General features: G+C 33.9%; 1 protein-coding gene across 3 annotated transcripts in view; it reads left to right on the top strand.

Annotated features, from left to right (window-relative positions):
• LOC133172590 (arf-GAP with coiled-coil, ANK repeat and PH domain-containing protein 2-like) overlaps positions 1-22,507 on the top strand; it is a 64,586-nt gene that overhangs the window by 36,041 nt on the left and 6,038 nt on the right. For 2 of the 3 annotated variants that reach the window (XM_061307516.1, XM_061307514.1), the window contains 13 exons: positions 1,857-1,942; positions 2,871-3,023; positions 4,120-4,231; positions 4,521-4,621; positions 4,865-4,990; positions 5,161-5,325; positions 8,466-8,662; positions 9,238-9,252; positions 10,761-10,865; positions 13,737-13,966; positions 21,455-21,564; positions 21,691-21,751; positions 21,851-21,900. In XM_061307516.1, the coding sequence (XP_061163500.1) occupies positions 1,857-1,942; positions 2,871-3,023; positions 4,120-4,231; positions 4,521-4,621; positions 4,865-4,990; positions 5,161-5,325; positions 8,466-8,662; positions 9,238-9,252; positions 10,761-10,865; positions 13,737-13,966; positions 21,455-21,564; positions 21,691-21,751; positions 21,851-21,900 (1,511 nt within the window). The remainder of the gene's footprint in view (positions 1-1,856; positions 1,943-2,870; positions 3,024-4,119; positions 4,232-4,520; positions 4,622-4,864; positions 4,991-5,160; positions 5,326-8,465; positions 8,663-9,237; positions 9,253-10,760; positions 10,866-13,736; positions 13,967-21,454; positions 21,565-21,690; positions 21,752-21,850; positions 21,901-22,507) is intronic. The other variant, XM_061307515.1, reaches the window with a different exon arrangement.

Genomic DNA, 22,507 nt, shown 5'->3' with positions numbered 1-22,507 from the left:
AATGTCCAAAGACATGTAAACTGCAACCAGAAATGTAGAGAAAAAGTAGTTAAGAAAAAAAGTTTGATCTTTTATTCACTAAATTGAAATGATTGTATTATTCAGTTATTGTGATAATTAATTCTCTCTTACAAAAATTGGAGATGAAATGAAAATCAAGCAGATTTGGTAAACCACAAAGGGCTTTGACAAATCAAAGCTGAAGATGAACTAACATTCAAGGGAAAAAAACAACAACAACATTATTAGTATTAATTCTAAACTTGGTAATTTGAACTAAAAAGTAGAGTAAATGAAACATGTAAAATTTCCAAATGATTAACACTTTTTGAATTGTTGGTAAAGAGGAAATAAATTTTGTTTTTCCTTTGAAATCCTTTAAATGTCACAAACAGCTACCGGTAGCAGGCAATGTTCTACATCACTTTTATTATCCAGAATAGATAAGGAACCAAGATTTTCAAGTATGCTGAAATCAAGGCAAAGGTAATTTATGCTATGTTGCAGTACTTTTAACATTTTTATACAGGAAATAAAAATCTTGGAATTAAATTGGGAAACAGAAAATTATGATAAAAAAAAAACATATGCATCTATCTTTTAGTATATTTTTTCATTTCCTAAATCAGGCAAGCAAATTTCACAATCTCTTAAAAATTTATTCTTTTGATTATTTTAAGAAAGGTGTAAAAAGCTTGTTGGTAAATATAGACTTGAATCTTGGAGTGTGTTAGAAAGTTCTGGTGAAGATATGACGAGAACCATATGTTGTGAACTTTAGGAGGAATGGGGCTAAGATTGGTCATCTACAAGCTAAACAAGTACCCTAGATAATTTCCCAATCAATTTTATTGATTTTCCCATTAGATTTCATGCCTAGATAATGAGGGAGGTTAAATCTGCCAGCAGTCATCTTTCTCATAAAGACCTGTTTGTCTTAGATAGTTAATTGCAGATTATTCTTGGTGTTATTGGTGTTGGCATATAACACAGAATTTACATTTGTCGGGGAGAGGTCAAGATCACATAACAATCAGGTTGGGATATTGCCACTTCTACAACATCAAGCAAGCATATGCATTTCTTGCTTGTTGTTGGTAATTTATTGTATACAAAACATGTGATATGAAGACAGGTTAACAGGGGAGCCATCAATTATAGCAATGTTTTACTGGCAAAGTGGTCAAGATAATACTGATTTGTAAAGTAAAACTTACAAAATATTGCCGAGTTGCAATTGTTAAGGAAAAGAAGTCAAGGAATGTCAAAACATCATTTTTCGATGCCAAGCTGAATTACAACTGTTGTATGTTTTTCAGAGGTTACACATGAATCTGTGTCGCTTTTCTTTTAAGACATAAACTAAGAATATTCTTATCTGATACAGTTCAATTGTTCAACTTCAGTTTGATCAATTAAATTATTAAACTTCAGTTTGGTTGATTAATAGTGAATTTTTTTTATCAATATATTGTTGCAATTATAATCAAGTAATTCACTGCTAAAACCATGTATTTTATCAATTTCTTAGAAAGGAAAAACTGTATGTGGTTTAGATTATATTTTTTTCAGTGTCATAATACATGAATGTCCAAGTGAGAGGTTTTGGTAAATTTTATTTTATTAATTTCTTTGAAAGGAGATTTCTGTTTTAGTTTACACTTTTCATTTAAGTTTCACTTGTATTTCAATGTGGGAGCTTTTGGTAGTTTAAGGTCTACATGCAAGGATGTCTTTTCAGACATGGCAGTAGCAAAGTTGAACTGCCAACAGATGTACAAATCTTCAACTTATATAGTCCAAAGTAACTAAACATTGCCTTAGATATTACATTTATCTGATAATTTTATTTCCAGGACCCTTCAGATGTAGAAAAAGAGGGTTCACCAATGGAGGGTTATTTGCTCAAGAGGACCAGTAAAGGCTTTAAATCCTGGGTCAGGTGAGTTTACTCAAAACACTAATAAAGACTTTAAATCCTGGGTGAGGTTAGTTTACTCAAAACACTAATAAAGACTTTAAATCCTGGGTCAGGTGAGTTTACTCAAAACACTAATAAAGACTTTAAATCCTGGGTCAGGTGAGTTTCCTCAAGAGAACCAGTGAAGTCTTTAAATCCTGGGTCAGATGACTGCTTAAGAGGACCAGTAAAGGCTTTAAATCCTGGGTTAGGTGAGTTTACTCAAGAGAACAAGTTCTGGGTCCAGAATCAGCGAGTACTCTAAATCCTTGTTTAGGTGAGATGATTTGCCCATTAAGAGAACCAGTAAGATCTTTGAAATTCCTACCTTAATTGGGCCGTAAAATTAATGAACACACTAAAGAGAATACTCACCTACAAACTAACCAAAAAATTAGTATAACCAAAAATCAAAAACTGCTGCAATAATTGGTACAACAACATTATGATTAGCATCATAACAATTACAGTTAAGCATTGAATATTACAGTTTGGCTTCTTTGTTTTAGAAATGAACTCTTGTAAAAGCTATATCTTTTATCAACAAAATTTATCTGAACAGGGACTCAAAGTGGTAGCACAACTTATGAAATCTTGTCTGTTTTCTATCTGTGTCTATTATTTCATATTTTCTTCTACTCAAGATAATTTTTTAATCAACTTTGAAACAAGTCATCATTAGATAAAGAGGATCCAGCTGTTAAACTTTAATTGAAATTGTCATATCAAACCCAAACATTAATTCTCATACATCTGTTATACCATGGCACTAATGGTCAAAGTGGACCACACAGTTTATATGAGGTTACTTTTTGGAAAGAGGATTGCAGTGCAGGAGAGTATTATGATCCAAAAACTTTTTTACAGTTTGCATCATAATGTTTAATTTTGTCTTGTTCTTATTTAACAGGAGGTGGTTCAGTATAGAGAATAGTCAGTTATTATACATGAAGCGGGGATCACGAGAATACTCAATAATGGAGGAGGACATCAGACTATGTACAGTCAAACTGGTGTATGAGACAGATCGAAGGTTCTGTTTTGAGGTGCTTTCTCCCACAAGGTAATTATACCATATTCTCATTTAGCAGGTATAGTGAAAGAAATTGATTTTGGGCTGGATTCAGAGTACATTTGTGTGGCTGGAGTAAATTGCACTATTTGTAATTAAGCTGGGAACTATTTCTAAGAGTTTCATTCTTTTCATTAAAATCATTTTTTTTTTAATGAAAAATTTGGTAATTTGAATAGCCTGAACTAAAACGATGTAATTGGTTTTGATGTTGTTTGTTTTGTTTTGCTTTTTTTTTTTTTCGTGAAATGCATACTTCAGGTTTATTTCTTGGAATTCAAGTCAAAAGGCACTAACTAATTTGTAAAATCCACTCTTTGCATTTTTTAGAATTTGCGTATCGACTGGGAATTTCATATTGCAATACTTAGTATACTGCAATATTTTTAACTGTATTGCGATATGTATTACAATATTTTCAACAACAGTTACAATGATCTTTTCTTATTTTTTAACCTCCATTTCTAAGCAGAGTGTATAAAACTATTATAAAAACATTGTAACAAAAAAGTTCTTGAATGTTGATTTCACTACAATTTTGCAACAAAATGCAACCATCCAACAGGAATCTTACTGTTTTGCAAGATTGAAAACATTTCCAACATCTTAAATTTCATATTTTAATTTAGAAATCCAAAGCCCAAGCATTTTGCTGGTATACCGATACTGAAAAAAATGTATTGCAATACGATATTTTTTGTCAACGAATCGTAATATACATGTACCAGAATATCGATATTATTGCACAGCCCTACAAAAATATCATAAATAGTGAAATCAGATCATTGTGAAAATTAGCAGTTATACAGTAATATTTACATTTTCAAATGCCCTTGTCCAAGATAAAACTACAAATAAGGAAATAGCTTTATATCTTCATAAAACCTTTTGCACATGTGATGGAACTGCTTTCTTGCTATATGTGGCTTGGAATACACTGGGTGGGATTTGCAGGCTTAAATTTCTAATTATTGAATAAAAATAACACAAGTATTTTATTTATTTATTTTTTTTTTTGAATGAAGGATCAGGTATATGTAAAGGATAGCTTTCTGGTTTTTAATTCTAAATCCCTGACTTTCTTCAGATCTCACATGTTACAAGCTGAATCTGATCAGAACCTTCAGTTTTGGCTAAACAATATCCAGACAGCCATTACAAAGGCCTACAAAGCTATGGAACATAGGAGTCACTCGCTGGTTAGTACTACAAGGCCTCAGTTACAAGACTATACAACAGAAGGGGAGAAACAGTTACCTTTGAAATCTAGATCTAGATAAAAAAAAATCACCATTTCTGTCATCTTGTACCAAGTTTTTTTATTTCTTGAATATTAGAGACAGAAAAATTGAGTTTTTATATGTATTGCATGCATTTTGATTGCATTATTGAGTTTGTATGTGAACTGCTTGGTTATCAATCATTTGATAAATAAAATTTATTTACATTTTGGAGTTAATATACACAATTTTTTTGGTGTGTGTACAGGACACAGATGAGCCAGTTCAGGGGAATTCTTCTGCTCCTTCTAGTCCAAATATGACATCCACCCCTGACTCTCAGCAAAGACAGCCCAGCAAAGCTCAACAGTAAGTATTCCTTTCAGGGCATGTAAAAAAAAAAATGATTCAGGATAATGCAAGTTTTAAAGATAATTGAATAGAACTTGAAAATTATTGTGTTTTAAGAAGAATCAGAACTCGCAAAATGACATCCTAATGATACAAGTAGATTGTGTACTAAATGGATTGCAAAAAGTAATTTGTGGTTACAATTTGATCCCAGATAGATTTTGATTCTGTACTCTCCATTTTTCTTCTGTTGTGCTACAGAAGGATGGACCAGTTAACTGCTATCCCAGGAAACAGCCATTGTTGTGACTGTGGGTCACCAGAACCACGGTGGGCCTCCATCAATCTCGGGGCCACTTTATGTATCGAGTGCTCAGGCATCCATAGGTTTGTTAACTCTGGAGCTTTTTCTTTTGATAGTTTAGATTTAGTTTGTCCCCAAAAAATTGTAACTTTTGTAATTCTATTTCCTCCACTTCAGACACTGGGGGATCTTTATTGTTTCATTTGTTTTATGAATGGAATTTTTAGGTGTTTGTTGAATTGTTTTCTTACAGGAGTTTTGGTGTTCACATGTCAAAAGTGCGCTCCATTACCCTAGATTCATGGGATCCAGAGCTCCTGAAAGTCATGGCAGAATTAGGGAATGATAATGTAAACAGAATCTATGAAGCTAATTTGAATGATGCAGTGGCAGTAAAGGCCACACCCGAATGTAATAGGTATGTAAGCATATCGTAGGTGACTTGTATCTCACTATATCTAATCAGGGGCAGGCCTATCACTAACATCAGCCACCTTTTAATCCATGTAATGGACATCATACAGACTTTGTGTTTATTGTAAGTCTACCCCAATGTTTTGAAAGCTGTTATAGATTAAATCTCAGAGTAAAGAGAATGCTTGTTTAAAAAAAATTGTGGCTCCATGTAGGTGCTTTAATTTTCTTTAGCCACATGATGCAGTACTTAAACAGATGAGGAGTAAAAACATAAACTTTTTAAAATGTACTATCTCTGTTGTTATTATTTCATTTTGTTTTATTATTTTCCAATATCTTTGTATCAGTATATTGTCACAGTTACATTAAAATATTCTATTATAATAATTTCTATATGGAATAAGCTTACCTTCATCCTTTGAATCCTTTCTGTATTTAAGAGGCAGTCCACCAGAAAACCAGGCAGTATTGTATTAATAGGCGGCACATCGAATGTGACGAATATTTGATATTTTATTGAAAATGATATTAATGTAGTGCATATGGAATAATGTAAGTAAAGATTTGTTTGAAAATAGCTTATTTACTAAAATATCGTTTTGTTTTGTGTTTTTGAAATCCCCTATATAAACCATTGAATGTAGGTCGGAAACAAAGAACTGTAAATTCTAATACATTTTCAACAGATCTATAATTCACTCCAAACTAAATCAAGAAATATTTCATCTTTCAATTTAAAAAATAAAATCAGTGGGAAAAATATTTTCAATAGTAGTTTTCTTGCAAAATAGACAGTCATTTTTATGAAATTCTGTGCTGCAAGAGTTATCTCCCGTAGCATCGGGAAATCGGCTAAACATCATACTATCAGAACCCCTGTGAGATATTTAGAACTGATACGCTAAAGAATATCATTTAACCAAAAATAATTGGTTTATTTTCAAAATCGGAATTAATTTTCAACTCCAAACATAATATTTAGTTTAAAATTTGCTTTATTATTCAGGTTGAATCCACGTTTCCATTGATGTATCAGTGACGTCAAACACCTATCTAATATTGCGTCACAATAGACTTTGCAAATATTCCGCGGAAGTTGGTAAATTTATGTAAACATGCAAAGAAAAAGATTTTTAAAAAGTTAAGTTAAATAATTTCTCTTTTCTGTCCAATAACTTTTCCGAGTGCATTAAAAATTTTGATCCAGAATGTATTTAATTCACGGGCGGTGCCTCAGCTATAGATGTTTTAAAACAAGTCAGTATTGATAAGTAATTTTATACATGTACAAAACGTCTTTATAGTAATCATAATAGGATTAAATTGTTTTATTTTTTCAAATGAGTGAATAGCACATGCATATACTGGTATTTTATAATTCCTAAAAATAATTTTTCTAGTGTAATTTATTATGAACATTTCTGATAAAACTGGGATGTGAAAAGATTAAGAATTATTTCTTATTATTCAGTAATGATGAATATTCCAGATTTACGCAACATTAAATTCAGCAAAGTCGAGATGTGCACTTCATGAAGTGTTGATAATACTTGAATTAATATTTATACATTAACTTATTAGTAATATCAAATATGCAGTCAGCATTATACGATTGCTCACGAACGATTGTCGGACCGAGTAAGTTCTAACAGTTGTAAGAACGGAAGTACTCGTCACATCCCACTTCACTAATTAACAATGGTTGTTTACTGTTAGTATTGGTGGTTCAGATTCTGTTTAGACTATAATTTTTTAAAAATGTAAAAACTGAAATAGAGAGAAAAAGTTATAGAAAACTATAAATTTACTCCTCAGTAAGAAAATGTTGCCGATACTATTGCTGGACGCCCCATTTCAAGCTGACACTTAAACGGCAGATAATTCAATGGAACATATATTTTTTTATTTTCCTTTTTAAAATTTGACAATTGTTCCACATATCCTTATACTTTATGTGGAGTTAAAATAAGTCAGTAGGTTGGTAAATTTCCAAAATATCTCATTATATATTATCAAACCAGTTCAAAATGGATGCCGCTCAGAAGACCCCCCCCCCCCCCCCCCCCCGCTTTTTTTTTTCGTGCGATCATTTCTGGACTTTATTATCATGATTATATGTATGATCTTCATGGACCTGAAAAACATTTAGTAATTAAGATATATATATTCTATGGATTAAATCATCTAAAAACATGTAACTCACAGAAAAGAAATAAAATACAGACATATTCTTCAATTCTTGTGATAAAATACAACGAAGAGCCGATTTTAGAAAATATTTCTAATTTTTAATGTAGAAACCAATCCCGATTGAAATAAAACCAATCCCGATCGAAATTAATGCAAAATTATAAAGTAATCAAATTAATGATAATTCCCACCTAGAAAACATGTTTAAAAATAAATTAAATAATTTGTAAACCATATTAAAACAAAACAACCCAATTTCATGATGAAATCATAGTAGCTTTCTTCTTTATATAATTCCGGTCGGGATCGGTTTAAATTGGATAAATTTATAAAAAGTAGATAATTTGACGCCTCTTTTTTCTCTCAATATACCTGTTCCCACCAATTTTTTAAATCGATTCAACAATTTGTATTTTGTATTCATAATAACATGAGGAGAAAGTTTTGACATTTTAATGTATTGGATTTTAGAACGTAATGAAAATTGGATAGTGAATTCATTAAGTCACTTGCTTAACTCAAGTTTAGACCACCTTATTTTTTCTAAAGAAATATAAATTGGTGTCTTATTCATTGATATTATAAAAGATAAGGGTTTATACTATATATAATATTTATTGACATATCCAGTTTTTAAGAATCTGTTTCAAATAAAACAAAGCAAAAACGTAGTAAATTTTAAACCAACATGTTGACCTTTTTGCACTTAAAATTAAGCACTTACCAAAAATAGAACTAATGGAACACTAAAAAAAATTTTGATGTTGCCATGTGTAAACATTTGCTTTAATAAGTCTACATGCAAAAAATAATTAAAATCCATGACATGCGATGTGCCACCCATTGCCTGGGTTTTTGGTGGACTGCCTCTTAACAATATAGTAAACAAGATTCTTTAATCATGTTACATGTACTGAGATATAATCAGATGCCATATGTTTTACTAAACAGATCAATCCGAGAATCATTTATACGTGCAAAATACTTAGACAAGGCATTTGTAAGCAAATTACCAGGACCAAAATCCTCAAATAAGGTTAAAGGTTGGAGTGTCAGGCGGAAACCAAAACGGTCACCCTCGCGAGATGTTGCAAACTCTCACGATAACTCGGAGGAGGAGTCTGATCTCACCAGTGGAATCATGGAAGGTATGACCTTGACCCCATGACCTAACCTTGAATGTTGGTGTTGTTATAATGCTATGATTACCTATAAGCACAAATTTATTTTGATGAGACTAAAGATACCTAGAATTTTTTTTTGTGATTGCATTTTGACTGTATGTAGAATTTGTTCTAATTCTTTTCCTCAAAAATCTTTCAAGTATCATTTGAAATTCCCGTACGTTTTAAAGCCGCATGTGTTTTCAGGCCCCTGTTCTGTGACAGTCATTTTGCTTTCGCAAACAAAAAAGCAAAAAAGAATTACCTTTGCATCATTTAATCATATACATACATAGGTATAAGGATAACAGGTGCTTCAATTTATACAAATACATTGCTTTGATATGTGTGAATAGAATATTCTCCAGAATTTGGGCCATCTTGTTATAATTTAAAGTAATTAGAATAATGCACTCTTATAAAGAGTATTTTGTGTAAAACAAGATGGGCCAAAGCTCTTATAAATGTTTCAATACAATATGGCCTTTGCGAAAGTGCTTGCATAGTTGCCAAAACTGTTATGATTGTGATTTTTGATGACATGTATGGGACTTTTGCAGCCCCTGTAGAGGGAGGTAAGCATCAAGCTTTTATCTGCTGATACTGGTGCATCTTCCAAACGTTTGTATACAGCACATTTACTGTTACTACTGCACAAGAACATTTAGAAAAGGGAGACAATTTTGATTACAATTGAATCTGGTTTTTTTTAGTTAATGGAAAAAGGGAATCATGCAGTATGGATTAATTTGTGCAGTGTTAACATGTTTGAAAGCTGTAACAAAATACAAAATTATTAATTATCAACTTGTCTGAATTGAAAATTTGATCTAAGAGGTGCACTGGAAGTAGAAAATCTACGTAAATTAAAGGATTTGTAGGTATTGACATACTTGATATAAATTGGTCAGATACAAGTAGAAAACTATGCTAGCCATAGAATTTCTAGTTTACCAAATTATAAACAGATATTCTTGCTCATTTGCACATGTTAATTTCCTTAAGAATGATTTCTATTATATAAATCAATATGGCATAATATTTTCATGGATAGATGAAATAGCCACTGTAATCACAATTTTGTTTAAAAAGAAATACTCTGTTAACACACTTCCAGATTACCAATACTGGGAATATCAATACTTTAAACGTTGCAGTACTAACATATTTCCTGCCTTTTAATATTTTATACTAACCTTTACAGTGAGGTGACACATTAGCATAAACTAAAAAAAAATAACCCAAAAAATAAATCTGGAAAAATTTTGTAATGAAAAGATTATTTTTGAACATTTATAGTATCAAAATAATCATTCAAAATAAACTCTCACTTTATATTGCCTCACAAAAATTTTCATTGTTAATAAGGTCATTTATCAGAATAATCCTACCATATCACTATTGTCCTTCGTAATCCACACCCTGATTTTATGAGCATTTTTAGACATACATATATTATTAACCTAATTGTCCCAACAGTTTAACCAATAATGCCATTAATGGTGATAATACCATGTGATATTTTTATATGCAATGTGATGGTTAAAAAATTAAGTTCTTTCAAAGCATGTTTAAGCAGTTGTCCTGTGCTTATTTTTTTTTAAATCACAGCAGATCTCAATTCTATTGGCTGGTTTGTATAATTCTGAAATGACAGCTTACTTCATCAGATATGATGCTATGTAAAATGTATCATACTTGCATGTTTTTAATGATGAATCAATTTACATGTATTTTACAGAACTAAATTGTTACATTTTGAGAAAGAAACACATTATTTTCTCTTTTTCATTTTTGCTACTTTATTCAATAAAATAATGAGATAATTTTAGATGTCTGGTTTAGAATGTTAATTAATAAGGTCTTGGCCACCTATCTTCACTTGTTAAATTGACTTTGTTTTTGACCTTTTACTGTCAGAAAGACTTATCATGTAGAGGTTTGTTAAATAAGACATTATGCAGTGAGAATACTCATGTACTCCCAGGAAAAACCCAATCAAATTCACTGCTAAAGTTTGTTACAGTGTTGTACATGTATTCTTGTTAATCAGGCTGTTTTTCTATTTTTTTTTTTTGTACAGCTGTTTTATCTGTATCCAATAACAGTGGCCGAGATACTGACAGTGGGCTGGGTGTCAGTGCTGACGTTATTGTGTTTGGAAAGGATATAGAAAATATTGGAAGAAGTAAGCAGACATAGTCTTTTTATGGTGTCATCTTCCTTTTTAGCTCACCTGAGGCAAAAGCAGAAGTGGGCTATTTCATTTGAGATTTTAATCTACATGTGTGTGTTCAGATTTTGAACTTCCAGAATCACAGATAATATCAGCAAAATTTTGTATATAGTTTCACTGGGTAAGGGGGACTTCAATTTGTAAAAAAAAGATCACACATCTTTCAAAGGATGGTAATTTTAAAAAGCTACTGTAGTGAAAATGGGACAGTTTTTAATCCCCTCTGTAGAGTCACTTGGCAGAAATGACTGAACATGTTAAAGCTTCCCTATACAGTAGATTTTTATTGTAGCCTCTGGATAAGGATGATGCAATACGCATGTGAGTTAAGGCTAGGTATAGGCGTTTCTATGCAAATGAGCTAATAAAAACGCATAAGAGGTATATTTATTATTCAAGGAAAGTGTTGATTTATTTTCTTATGCATATATAGTACCCATGATATGTTGTAGCCAGTACACATTATGACGTCATATTATGACGTCACTGATCTTACCTACTGAAGGCAATAAAACACATCAATAAAACAGCTTCAGCACAAGGGCTTACCCTATTTATTTTTACAAAAAAATTGTATAATGCAAAGAAGAATATTCTATAGATTGATAAAACTGCTGCACAAATCTTGGGCATTTTCTCATTTGATCGGAATTTGAGGAAACTTATACAAGCCCTCGGGGAATAGTTCCTGTCGCGGGTTTGATAAAAGAGCTATCCCACTCACAGCCAGTGGATAAGTGTATACTAGCTATCTCATGTCGTGGGTACCAAGTAAGTATAATACAATAAGTTTTAACTTTTTCTGTGTAATAGATATAGTCCTTAGGCATTTTAATTTGATTATTTGCATAGAAATGACTATACCTAGCCTTAACTCACCTGCGTAAGGATTCAAAGTTTACTTAGAATACACTCTTTAAGAAAACATGGTCTTTGGGTTACAGTAGGGGTCCTGTGTTTTTCACAGGAATATATCGGATAAATTCTTTCAGGCATTCATTTAAAGAGCAATAAGTTTTATTGCTATTTAAGCATCTTTTCAAAACTGTTTAAGTCAAGACCATTATGATGGTACAGCTTATAGAATTTTTAGCTCACCTGAGCTGAAAGCTCACGTGAGCTTTTCTGATCACCCGTTGTCCGTCGTCTGTCCGTCCTTCTGTAAACTTTTCACATTTTCAACTTCTTCTCAAGAACCACTGGGCCAATTTTAACCAAACTTGGTACAAAGTGTCCTTGGGTGAAGGGGAATGTAAATTGTTAAAATAAAGGGCCAAGTCCCCTTACAAGGGGAGATAATCAAGAAAAGACAAAAATATGGTGGGGTCATTAAAAAAACTTCCTCTCAAGAACCACTGGGCCAGAAAAGCTGAAACAAATGTGGAAGCATCCTGGGATAGTGTAGATTCTAAATTGTAAAAATCATGACCCCTGGGGGTAGGGCAGGGCCACAATAGGGAATCCAAGTTTTACATTGAAATATATAAGAAAAATCTTTAAAAATCTTCTTCTCAAGAACCACTGGACCAGAAAAGCTGAAACTTATATGAAAGCATCCTGGGGTAGTGTAGAATCTAAATTGTTCAAATCATGACTCCTGGGGGTAGGGCGGGGACACAATAGGGAATCTAAGTTTAACATTGAAATATATAGGAAAAATCTTAAAAAATCTTCTTCTCAAGAACCACTGAGCCAGAAAAGCTGAAACTTATATTGAAGCATCCTGGGGGTAGTGTAGATTCTAAATTTTTCAAATCATGACCCCTGGGGGTAGGGCGGGGACACAATAGGGAATCCAAGTTATGCATTGAAATGTATAGGAAAAATCTTTAAAAATCTTTTTCTCAAGAACCACTGGGCCAGAAAAGCTGAAATTTATATGGAAGCATCCTGGGATAGTGTAGATTCTAAATTGTAAAAATCATGACCCCCAGGGGTAGGGTGGGGCCACAGTAGGGAATCCAAGTTTTACATTGAAGTATATAAGAAAATCTTTAAAAATCTTCTTCTCAAGAACCACTGGGCCAGAAAAGCTAAAACTTAAGTGGAAGCATCCTGGGGTAGTGTAGATTCTAAGTTGTTCAAATCATGAACCCCCGGGGTAGGGCGGAGCCACAATAGGGAATCCAAGTTTTACATTGAAATATATAGGAAAAATCTTTTAAAATCTTCTTCTCAAGAACCACTGGGCCAGAAAAGCTGAAACTTAAAGTGGAAGCATCCATTGTTCAAATCATGACTCCTGGGGGTAGGGTGGGGACACAATAGGGAATCCAAGTTTTACATTGAAATATATAAGAAAAATCTTTAAAAATCTTCTTCTCGAGAACCACTGGACCAGAAAAGTTGAAACTTATTTGGAAGCATCCTGGGGTAGTGTAGAATCTAAATTGTTCAAATCATGACTCCCGGGGGTAGGGTGGGGCCACAATAGGTATTACAAGGGGGGAAATCTGGTAAAGAACAGCATGGCCAAAGTTACTCAGGTGAGCGATGTGGCCAATGGGCCTCTTGTTAAGTCTTATATCAGACAATGCTGGAAAGAATGTTTTCAATAGTTCAATATACTTTAAAAATATATATAAAAAAAAATATTTTTTAAAACCAGATATCACAAGTTCATTATGACATTTTAGATGTATACTGGTCTTTTTCTTTGAGTAAAAATCTAAGCAACTGCCAAAAAAATTTTTCAACAAGTTTTCTTTTAGAGTAATGGTGAAAACTTGTACTTCACACAAAACAGCCTTTCTTGCAGCATTTGAATTTGTGGAAATTGGTTACAACTTATTAAGATTCAATCTTTTAAAAACAAATTTCTAGGCATTGAACTCGAGAGTTCAGAAGGTTCAGATTTAGAAGATGGAGATGACACAACTTCTACTACTTCATGGGAGGACATGAGTAAACTGGATCCTAATCTGCTGTTGTACAAGGCAGTTCAGGCCCGCAATCTCCCGGTCATGTTAGAGGCCCTGGCCAACAAAGCAGACCCTAACTGGGTCAACCAGGATGAGGAGGGAAAGACACCCCTTATGAAAGCTGTAGACACTGTAAGTGGGACTGTCAGAAAGCTGTAGACACTGTAAGTGGGACCCTCAGAAAGCTGTAGACACTGTAAGTGGGACTGTCAGAAAGCTGTAGACACTGTAAGTGGGACTGTCAGAAAGCTGTAGACACTGTAAGTCAGGGACTGTCAGAAAGCTGTAGACACTGTAAGTCAGGGACTGTCAGAAAGCTGTAAACACTGTAAGTGGGGCCCTCAGAAAGCTGTAGACACTGAAAGTGAGACTGTCATAAAGCTGTAGACACTGTAAGTGGGTTTTTCAGAAAGTTGTAGACACTTTAAGTGGGACTTTCAGAAAGCTGTAGACACTGTAAGTTGGACTGTCAGAAAGCTGTAGACACTGTAAGTGGGACTGTCAGAAAACTGTAGACACAATAAGTGGGACTGTCAGAAAGCTGTAGACACTGTAAGTGAGACTGTCAGAAAGCTGTAGACACAATAAGTGGGACCCTCAGAAAGCTGTAGACACTGTAAGTGGCACCCTCAGAAAGCTGTAGACACTGTAAGTGGAACTGTCAGAAAGCTGTAGACACTGTAAGTGGGACTTTCAGAAAGCTGTAGACACTGTAAGTGGGACTGTCAGAAAGCTGTAGACACTGTAAGTGGGACTGTCAGAAAGCTGTAGACACTGTAAGTGGGATTGTCAGAAAGCTGTAGATGCTGTAAGTCAGGGACTGTCAGAAAGCTGTAGACACTGTAAGTGGGACTGTCAGAAAGCTGTAGACACTGAAAGTGAGACTGTCAGAAAGCTGTAGACACTGTAAGTGGGTTTTTCAGAAAGTCTAAGTGGGACTTTCAGAAAACTGTAGACACTAAGTTGGACTGTCAGAAAGCTGTAGACACTGTAAGTGGGACTGTCAGAAAACTGTAGACACAATAAGTGGGACTGTCAGAAAGCTGTAGACACTGTAAGTGAGACTGTTAGAAAGCTGTTGATACTGTAAGTCAGGGACTGTCAGAAAGCTGTAGACACTGTAAGTGGGACCTTCAGAAAGCTGTAGACACTGAAAGTGAGACTGTCATAAAGCTGTAGACACTGTAAGTGAGACTGTTAGAAAGCTGTTGATACTGTAAGTGGGATTGTCATAAAGATGTAGACACTGTAAGTAGGACTGTTAGAAAGCTGTAGACACTAAGTGGGACTTTCAGTGAAGTTCGGTCAAACTCCCTATGGAGATAGAAAGCACTTGGATGATTTCTTTGTCTGATTTTAGGGTATGAAGGAAAACATGCTTCTAGTGAAGCTCTTGGGATAGCTAAAATCCGTGTATTCTGTTATACATGTATTTAGATTTTCAGAGGTCATTAATATATAGCACATGAAAAAAACTGTGACCTGTGTGTAGAACAGTTTTTGTTATGTGTGTTACTATAGAAATTGTTAACTTTAACTATTAATGTTCAATGATGAAAAAGTTTGAAAAAATATGTATCAGATGATGTCCTTATGTTTTGCATTCTCATGGCCAGGAACACGTTAAGTTCCTAGACAGTACCGTTGTCAGAAACCTTAAAAGTTAAGCACTAAAACTGGTTCGTTGTCATGAGCATACAGGTGAGGTTATGATAAAATCCGTCCGGTGTCATGCAAAAGATACAAGAATTTATACATAATGCCTAAATTTTAACGTTTTTGACAAATTCTAAGAATAAATTTGAATTTTGGGAAACAGATACAACATTCAGTATTCCATACAAAGATTTATGTATTTGATATCCATAATACATTTTGAGGAGTTTTGGTTGGCGATAACATGCCCATGTGTGAAGCCATGGTCGTGAGCTAGAAAATTATATATTTCTTATATTTAATTCATCGAAATGGTTCTTTTATTTTAAAATATGAAGAGAAACTTCATTTGCAATGTATAAGGCAACTGACAGCCTTTTGTAGCTAACATGTTTTAAGAAATCGCAATTTATAAGCAAAAAGTCCGTTGTCAGTACATGTTAAGTTTGTCTGGTCCGGTGTCATTTTTCTTAACATGTAAGTAAATCAATAAAATGCAACAGAAATGATCAAATATATGCTTAACTCAAAAAAAAAAAAAAAGATACAAAGCATATTACAAATATATTTGAATCTCGGGGTTGTCTTAAAGCAGCTCACACCAACGTGCTAACTATTCAGCGATGTTTTTATTTTCAATTCATTTTCTCTTAGGAACCTACATCCTAGCTATTATGCAAACATATACAATTCCTTGTATATCATCAGTATAACAAAATTAAAATATTATGCTTAGGTCACATTGAAGCCGATGGTCGGGCGAACAATTTATTTTCGTATCGTCAGCTGAAAAAATATGATCGCCGACACTATAGTATCGGGTGACGCAGAGTAGTCATATTAATTCCTAGGAACATCGATACCTTTAAAAGTAAAAATATTTATAAGTTGGCCAACCGTCGCCCGATCATCGTTCGCCAGGCCGCAGTTTGATTTTCATCTTCGGCCGATAATATGAAACTTATGTGGAAGTATCGCTGAATAGTTAGCAAGTTTGTTCAAATCATGACCCCCGGGGGTAGGATGGGGCCACAGTGGGCTATCAAAATTTTACCTAGGATAGCATAGGAAAAATATTTAAAAATCTTCTTCTCAAGAACAGCAAAGCCATGATTGGTCATATTTATATGGAAGCATCCTCAGGTAGTGTGGATTCAATTTTATTCAAATCAAAGTTTAACATGGGAATACATAGGGGAAATCATTTAAAAATCTTATTCTCAAGAACAGCAAAAACGTCATTGGTCATAATAAAATAAAAGCATCCTCAGGTAATGTAGATTTAAATTTGTTCAGATCATGATCCCACAGAGGGGCCAAACAGGGGATCATAGTTAAACAAAGGGATATAAAGGTTATATCAATAAAAATTTCTTCTTTAGAAAACAAAGCCATTATTAGTCATATTAATTCAAAAGCCCCCCCCCCCCCCCCACTTCCCACTTTAGTATTTAAACTTTTGAATACCGAACTGATTTCTGCGATTTCCTTGACGTATCTCGTATGCTATTCATGTAGCGTGATTGTGGCGAAACATTTAGTCGTCCTGTTCATATTGTCGCCGGCGAAAATGTGTTTCATTATTAAAATTATTTCAAAAATTATACTGATTTGAAATTTTGACTTAAGGTAGTATGGGATACCTCCACGTTATGACATATTTCCGTTTGAAGTATTGTTTTGATTTGCATGAGTGCTTATTATCGGGTCAAAATTTGTAGATACACCGTTTAAAAGAACACTCTGAAGCTAATTTTAGTTCTCACAAGTCGGCATTTTAAGTAAAAATAGACAAAAAAAATTGCAAGTATATAAATTTACTTATATAATTGTACTATGGTCATTTAAAAAGCAAATACCTGTGAAAGGTAGTTTCAACATCGCTGCTTTTGAACACTTTTAAGCAAAAGCTATGTTTCAATTGTTTGAGTAACTGTACAGCACGTTGTGTGCGGTGAGGCATGGATAAGTGCGATTATACTTCACATTGTGCTGAATTATGACCAATCAATTATCACGTTAACCAGAGCTGGTCTTCTTTGTTATTTAATTCAAGAAGTCACTGTTTGGTCATAAAGCAGCTAGCTGTTGTATACAGTCCTAAAACGATTAGATGAGTGCAATTGATCTGAACGAGACACGTCTTGGAAAGCGATTGTCCATGTATTGTTTTCAAAACAGTTCAAAGTTGAAAACTACCACTGCAACAAAGTGCTATTTTTTTTTAAGTTTGGGAAAAAATGCTCATCATTTCTGAAATAGCACCCAGGTTTTTTTCAACCCTTGGAAAATAAAGAAGGACCATAACTCTTCCGTTCGGATCTTTTAATTCAAAAAGTTTTAAATGTATCCTATATTTTCTATTTAATCTATTTTTTCAATTTGTTTATTTCATTTTGCTAACATATTAAGATACATTCTAATTGTAGACTTTCATGAAATGTTATCCGTCTGTTTTCAAGAAATGAAACTTTCCCAGTTTTTAGCTCACCTGAGCTGAAAGCTCAAGTGAGCTTTTCTGATCACATTTTGTCTGTAGTCCGTCTGTCTGTCTGTCCGTCTGTCCGTCCGTCTGTAAACTTTTCACATTTTCGACTTCTTCTCCAGAACCACTGGGCCAATTTCAGCCAAACTTGCCACAAAGCATCCTTGGGTGAAGGGGGTTCAAGTTTGTTCAAATGAAGGGCCATGCCCTCTTCCAAGGGGAGATAATTAAGAATTGGTGAAAATTTGGTGTCATCTTTTAAAAATCTTCTTCTCAAGAACCATTGAGCCAGAAAAGTTTATACTTATGTGAAACCTTCATTACATAGTGTAGATTCAAGTTTGTTCAGATCATGACCCTCGGGGGTAGGGTGGGGCCACAATGGGGGATCAAAGTTTTACATAGGAATACATAAGGAAAATCTTTAAAAATCTTCTTCTGAAGAACAACAAATCCACAATTAGTCATACTGATATGGAATCATCCTCAGGTAGTGTAGATTCAAGTTTGTTCAGATCATGACCCCCAGGGGTAGGTTTGGGCCACAGTGGGGGATCAAAGTTTTACATAGGAATATATAGGAAAAATCTTTAAAAATCTTCTTCTCAAGAACAACAAAGCCACAATTAGTCAAATTGATATGGAATCATCCTCAGGTAGTGTAGATTCAAGTTTGTTCAAATCATGACCCCCGGGGGTAGGGTGGGGCTACAATGGGGGATCATATTTTTACATAGGAATATATAGGAAAATTCTTTAAAAATCTTCTTCTCAAGAACAACAAAGCCACAATTAGTCATATTGATATGGAATCATCCTCAGGTAGTGTAGATTCAAGTTTGTTCAAATCATGACCCCTGGGGGTAGGGTGGGGCCACAATGAGGGATCAAAGTTTTATATAGGAATATTAGAAAAAAATCTTCTTCTCAAGAACAACAGAGTCACAATTAATCATATTGATATGGAATCATCCTCAGGTTGTGTAGATTCAAGTTTGTTCAAATCAATACCTCAGGGGTAGAGTGGGGCCACAATGGGGGATCAAACTTTTACATAGGAATATATACGAAAAATCTTTAAAAATCTTCTTCTCAAGAACAACAAAGCCACAATTAGTCATATTGATTTGGAATCATCCTCAGGTAGTGTACATTCAAGTTTGTTCAAATCATGACCCCTGGGGGTAGGGTGGGGCCACAGTGGGGGATCAAACTTTTACATAGGAATATATAGGGAAAATCTTTAAAAATCTTCTTCTCAAGAACAACAAATCCACAATTAGTCATATTGATATGGAATCATCTTCAAGTAGTGTAGATTCAAATTTGTTCAAATCATGACCCCCGGGGGTAGGGTGGGGCTACAATGGGGGATCAAATTTTTACATAGGAATATATAGGAAAATTCTTTAAAAATCTTCTTCTCAAGAACAACAAAGCCACACTTAGTCATATTGATATGGAATCATCCCCAAATATTGTAGATTCAAGCTTGTTCAAGGCATCCTCCAGTAGTAGGGTGGGGCCATAATGGGGGATCAAAGTTTTACAAAAGAACATATACAGGAAATATCTTTAAAAATCTTCTTCATTCTCAAGAACAACAAAGCCATGATCAGTCATATTGATATGGAAGCATCCTCAGTTAGTGTACATTCAAGTTTGTTCAAATCATGACACCCCCCCCCCCCCCCCCTCAGGGTAGGGTGTTAGACATATTTAAAATTCTGTTTTAAAGAACAGCAAAATCATGATTAGTTATGTGAAGATAGAAGCATCCTCAGAAGGTTTATATTCAATTTCATTCAAAACATGGCACCTTGGGGTAGGGTATGCCTAGAACAGGCGATCAAAGCTTTATATATGAATATATAGGAGAAATATAGGAGAAGAAATCTGCTGACGAAGAACAGCAGGGCCATATTGACTCAGGTGAGCGTTGTGGCCCATGGGCCTCTTGTTTAGGTTTATTTTTTGTTGAAAATTAAAAAAAATACTAAGACATATTTCTTGTAATTTTTGTTTTATATAGACTTTATATTAGTAAACTCCTGCCTATAATATTAAGCTTTTGAAAAAAGAATTACATAAGAAAAAATCAATTTTTTGTATTTCTCATTAAAATAATTGAAAATTATTAAAATTACAATTTAACACACTGAAAGGTTGGGGTATTTCAAATCCTCCTAATTTGGGTAAATAAATTTGTAGGAGAAGTTTCGTTTGGCATCCCATACCACCTTAAGTCTTTTCTCAGTTTATGGTCTTGGGGCCAGGTGAGCTAAAAATATGTCAATCCCCACACCAATTATATTGGCACTCGTATGAGAATTAAGCAAAAAAAAAAAATGAATTCCAGATAACATTTCTACTGAACAAATAACTTTCAATCTCATATATTCAATGTATATATAACGAGAAAAAAGAATAGACTGATTTTTCAGATATCTCAAGAATTACAGTATTTTGACATATCATAGTCATGTAAACCAATGCTGGACACTGAGCAACACCATTTCTCCCTACAGTATTGCGAGTAATGCTAAATAAATACAACTTGTTTACTTATTTATCAGCCAAACACTTTGTCTATCCTTCTGTCTGTCTAGATCTCTCTCTTTCTCTTTCTCTGTGTATGTGTTTCAATCTCTTTCTCTCTCTCTCTCTTCACGACCTTAGTAAATATTCAACACAGTATATCTGCGACAAAATGTGCCAATGGTCACAGTACATATGGTCGCCCACGACAAAACGTGCTGATGCTTGACTGTACAGTTTGTCTTCCATTACGCATTGTCGCCGACGTCAATATGTACAAAACGACAATATGTACCGTCACACCTCTCTTTTTGATGGCATGCTTAACAATATTAAAACAACATAAGATCGTAGTGTATACAGTACAGTAGCGACAACGGACCAATGACAATGGACTGAATTTTTGTATCTTGTCATGACAACGGACAAAAATTGAAATAAATCAAAATTTGCAGTTTTAATTTGTTCTCAATTTTTCTATAAAGGCTTACAACATGTCTTGATACTGTCTGCACCAATTGGTGTGTATATTATATTCTATTTACGAAAAATATAACATCTCAGTAGGAAAACGAATCAAAGCCACAAGTGATTTCAACAGAGTTAATGTCGCCAACGCAAACTCTTCTTTTATTACTTGTTTTTAATGGCTGAAATTCATACAGCACCAAATACGGTGTCAGCCCTGTTTCCCATTGCAATTTCAGACATTGTTATAGATAATTTAACCTGAGAAACGAAAAACTTCTCACAGCCTGTCCACTCAAGTCATGACACCGGACGGATTTTAACATAACCTCACCTGTATGTTCATGACAACGAACCAGTTTAAGTGCTTAACTTTAAAGGTTTCTGACAACGGTACTGTCTAGGAACTTAACGTGTTCCTGGCCGTGATTCTCAGTGTCAGGGACTTTTTCATTCAATGTTTATATTTGCAGGGTTCGTTAACAATAACTGAGTTTCTGCTGTTGAATGGTGCTAAAGTTGATCGCAAAGACAAGCTAGGGAGAACCCCTCTGCACCATGCCACCATCAAAGGACACACAGGGTAAGGATGGCATCTCGAAAGGAAATAAACTAATACCAAACTGATCCCAGATTGCATTCTTTATTTATGTGACAACCTTTTTTTTAACCTTGTTTACATGTTTTAAGAAATTATTTTTTTTAATAGACAAGTGTGTCAATTCCTTAAGAGAGGAGCAGATTTACATGCTAAAGATGGCAGTGGACAGGTCAGTTATAGCATATGAATACTTTCAGAATAATTTTATATGGACTTTATATGTATATTACTTGATATGAGTATCCCTTTATAATTCTCTTTCCTTTAGGACCCTCTAGAGATAGCAGTCAGTGCTGCCAATGCTGATATTGTAACATTGTGAGTACACTTATATAGTTAAGTCTGTGGGAGGTTATATTTACTGTCTTTGTATGTGTTACCTCAAATGTATACAAACAAAATGTCAAACAGTCGAGCTGTAGAAAGTAGATCACTCGGTAAATACATAGGATTTGCATATTCTCATGAAACTTGAGCTCATATATTTTAATACAGTGTATTTTATTTTGAAAAACGACAGAAACAGAATTTTGAAAGAATACATATTAATGAGAGTGGATTCATTAATTGTCAGTACTCAGTATTTGTTGATCTAGAGGTGTTCCTTCTGAATCCCTGTACTAATTGTGTCATACACTGTAGTCAAGGTTTAATGCTAATTAATGTTAGCATTTGCCATGTGGGCTCCTTATATTAATGAGCTGGAAATTTGCAGAACTTATTAACTAGGGATGTCAAAATATTTATTTTCCTTAGTCGAACATTCGATTGCGTTATTCGAACGATAGTCAAATATTCGGAACATTTTCTGAAAATAAAATTTTATTTCAAACTTCATTGGTACATGGTGTATTTATTTATAACTCAAAAACCCTTTTACGTAAACTTATATAAAAAAGTTACCGAACATCAATTGCCTATGTTA

The sequence above is a fragment of the Saccostrea echinata genome, unplaced genomic scaffold (genome assembly GCF_033153115.1).
Source record: "Saccostrea echinata isolate AGI-Se365-2 ecotype Australia unplaced genomic scaffold, CSIRO_AGI_Sech_v1 ptg000054l, whole genome shotgun sequence".
NCBI classification, from domain to species: Eukaryota; Metazoa; Mollusca; class Bivalvia; order Ostreida; family Ostreidae; genus Saccostrea; species Saccostrea echinata.
The sequence above is the reverse complement of the archived record's forward strand: the minus strand, read 5'-3'. Positions and strand labels throughout refer to the sequence as shown.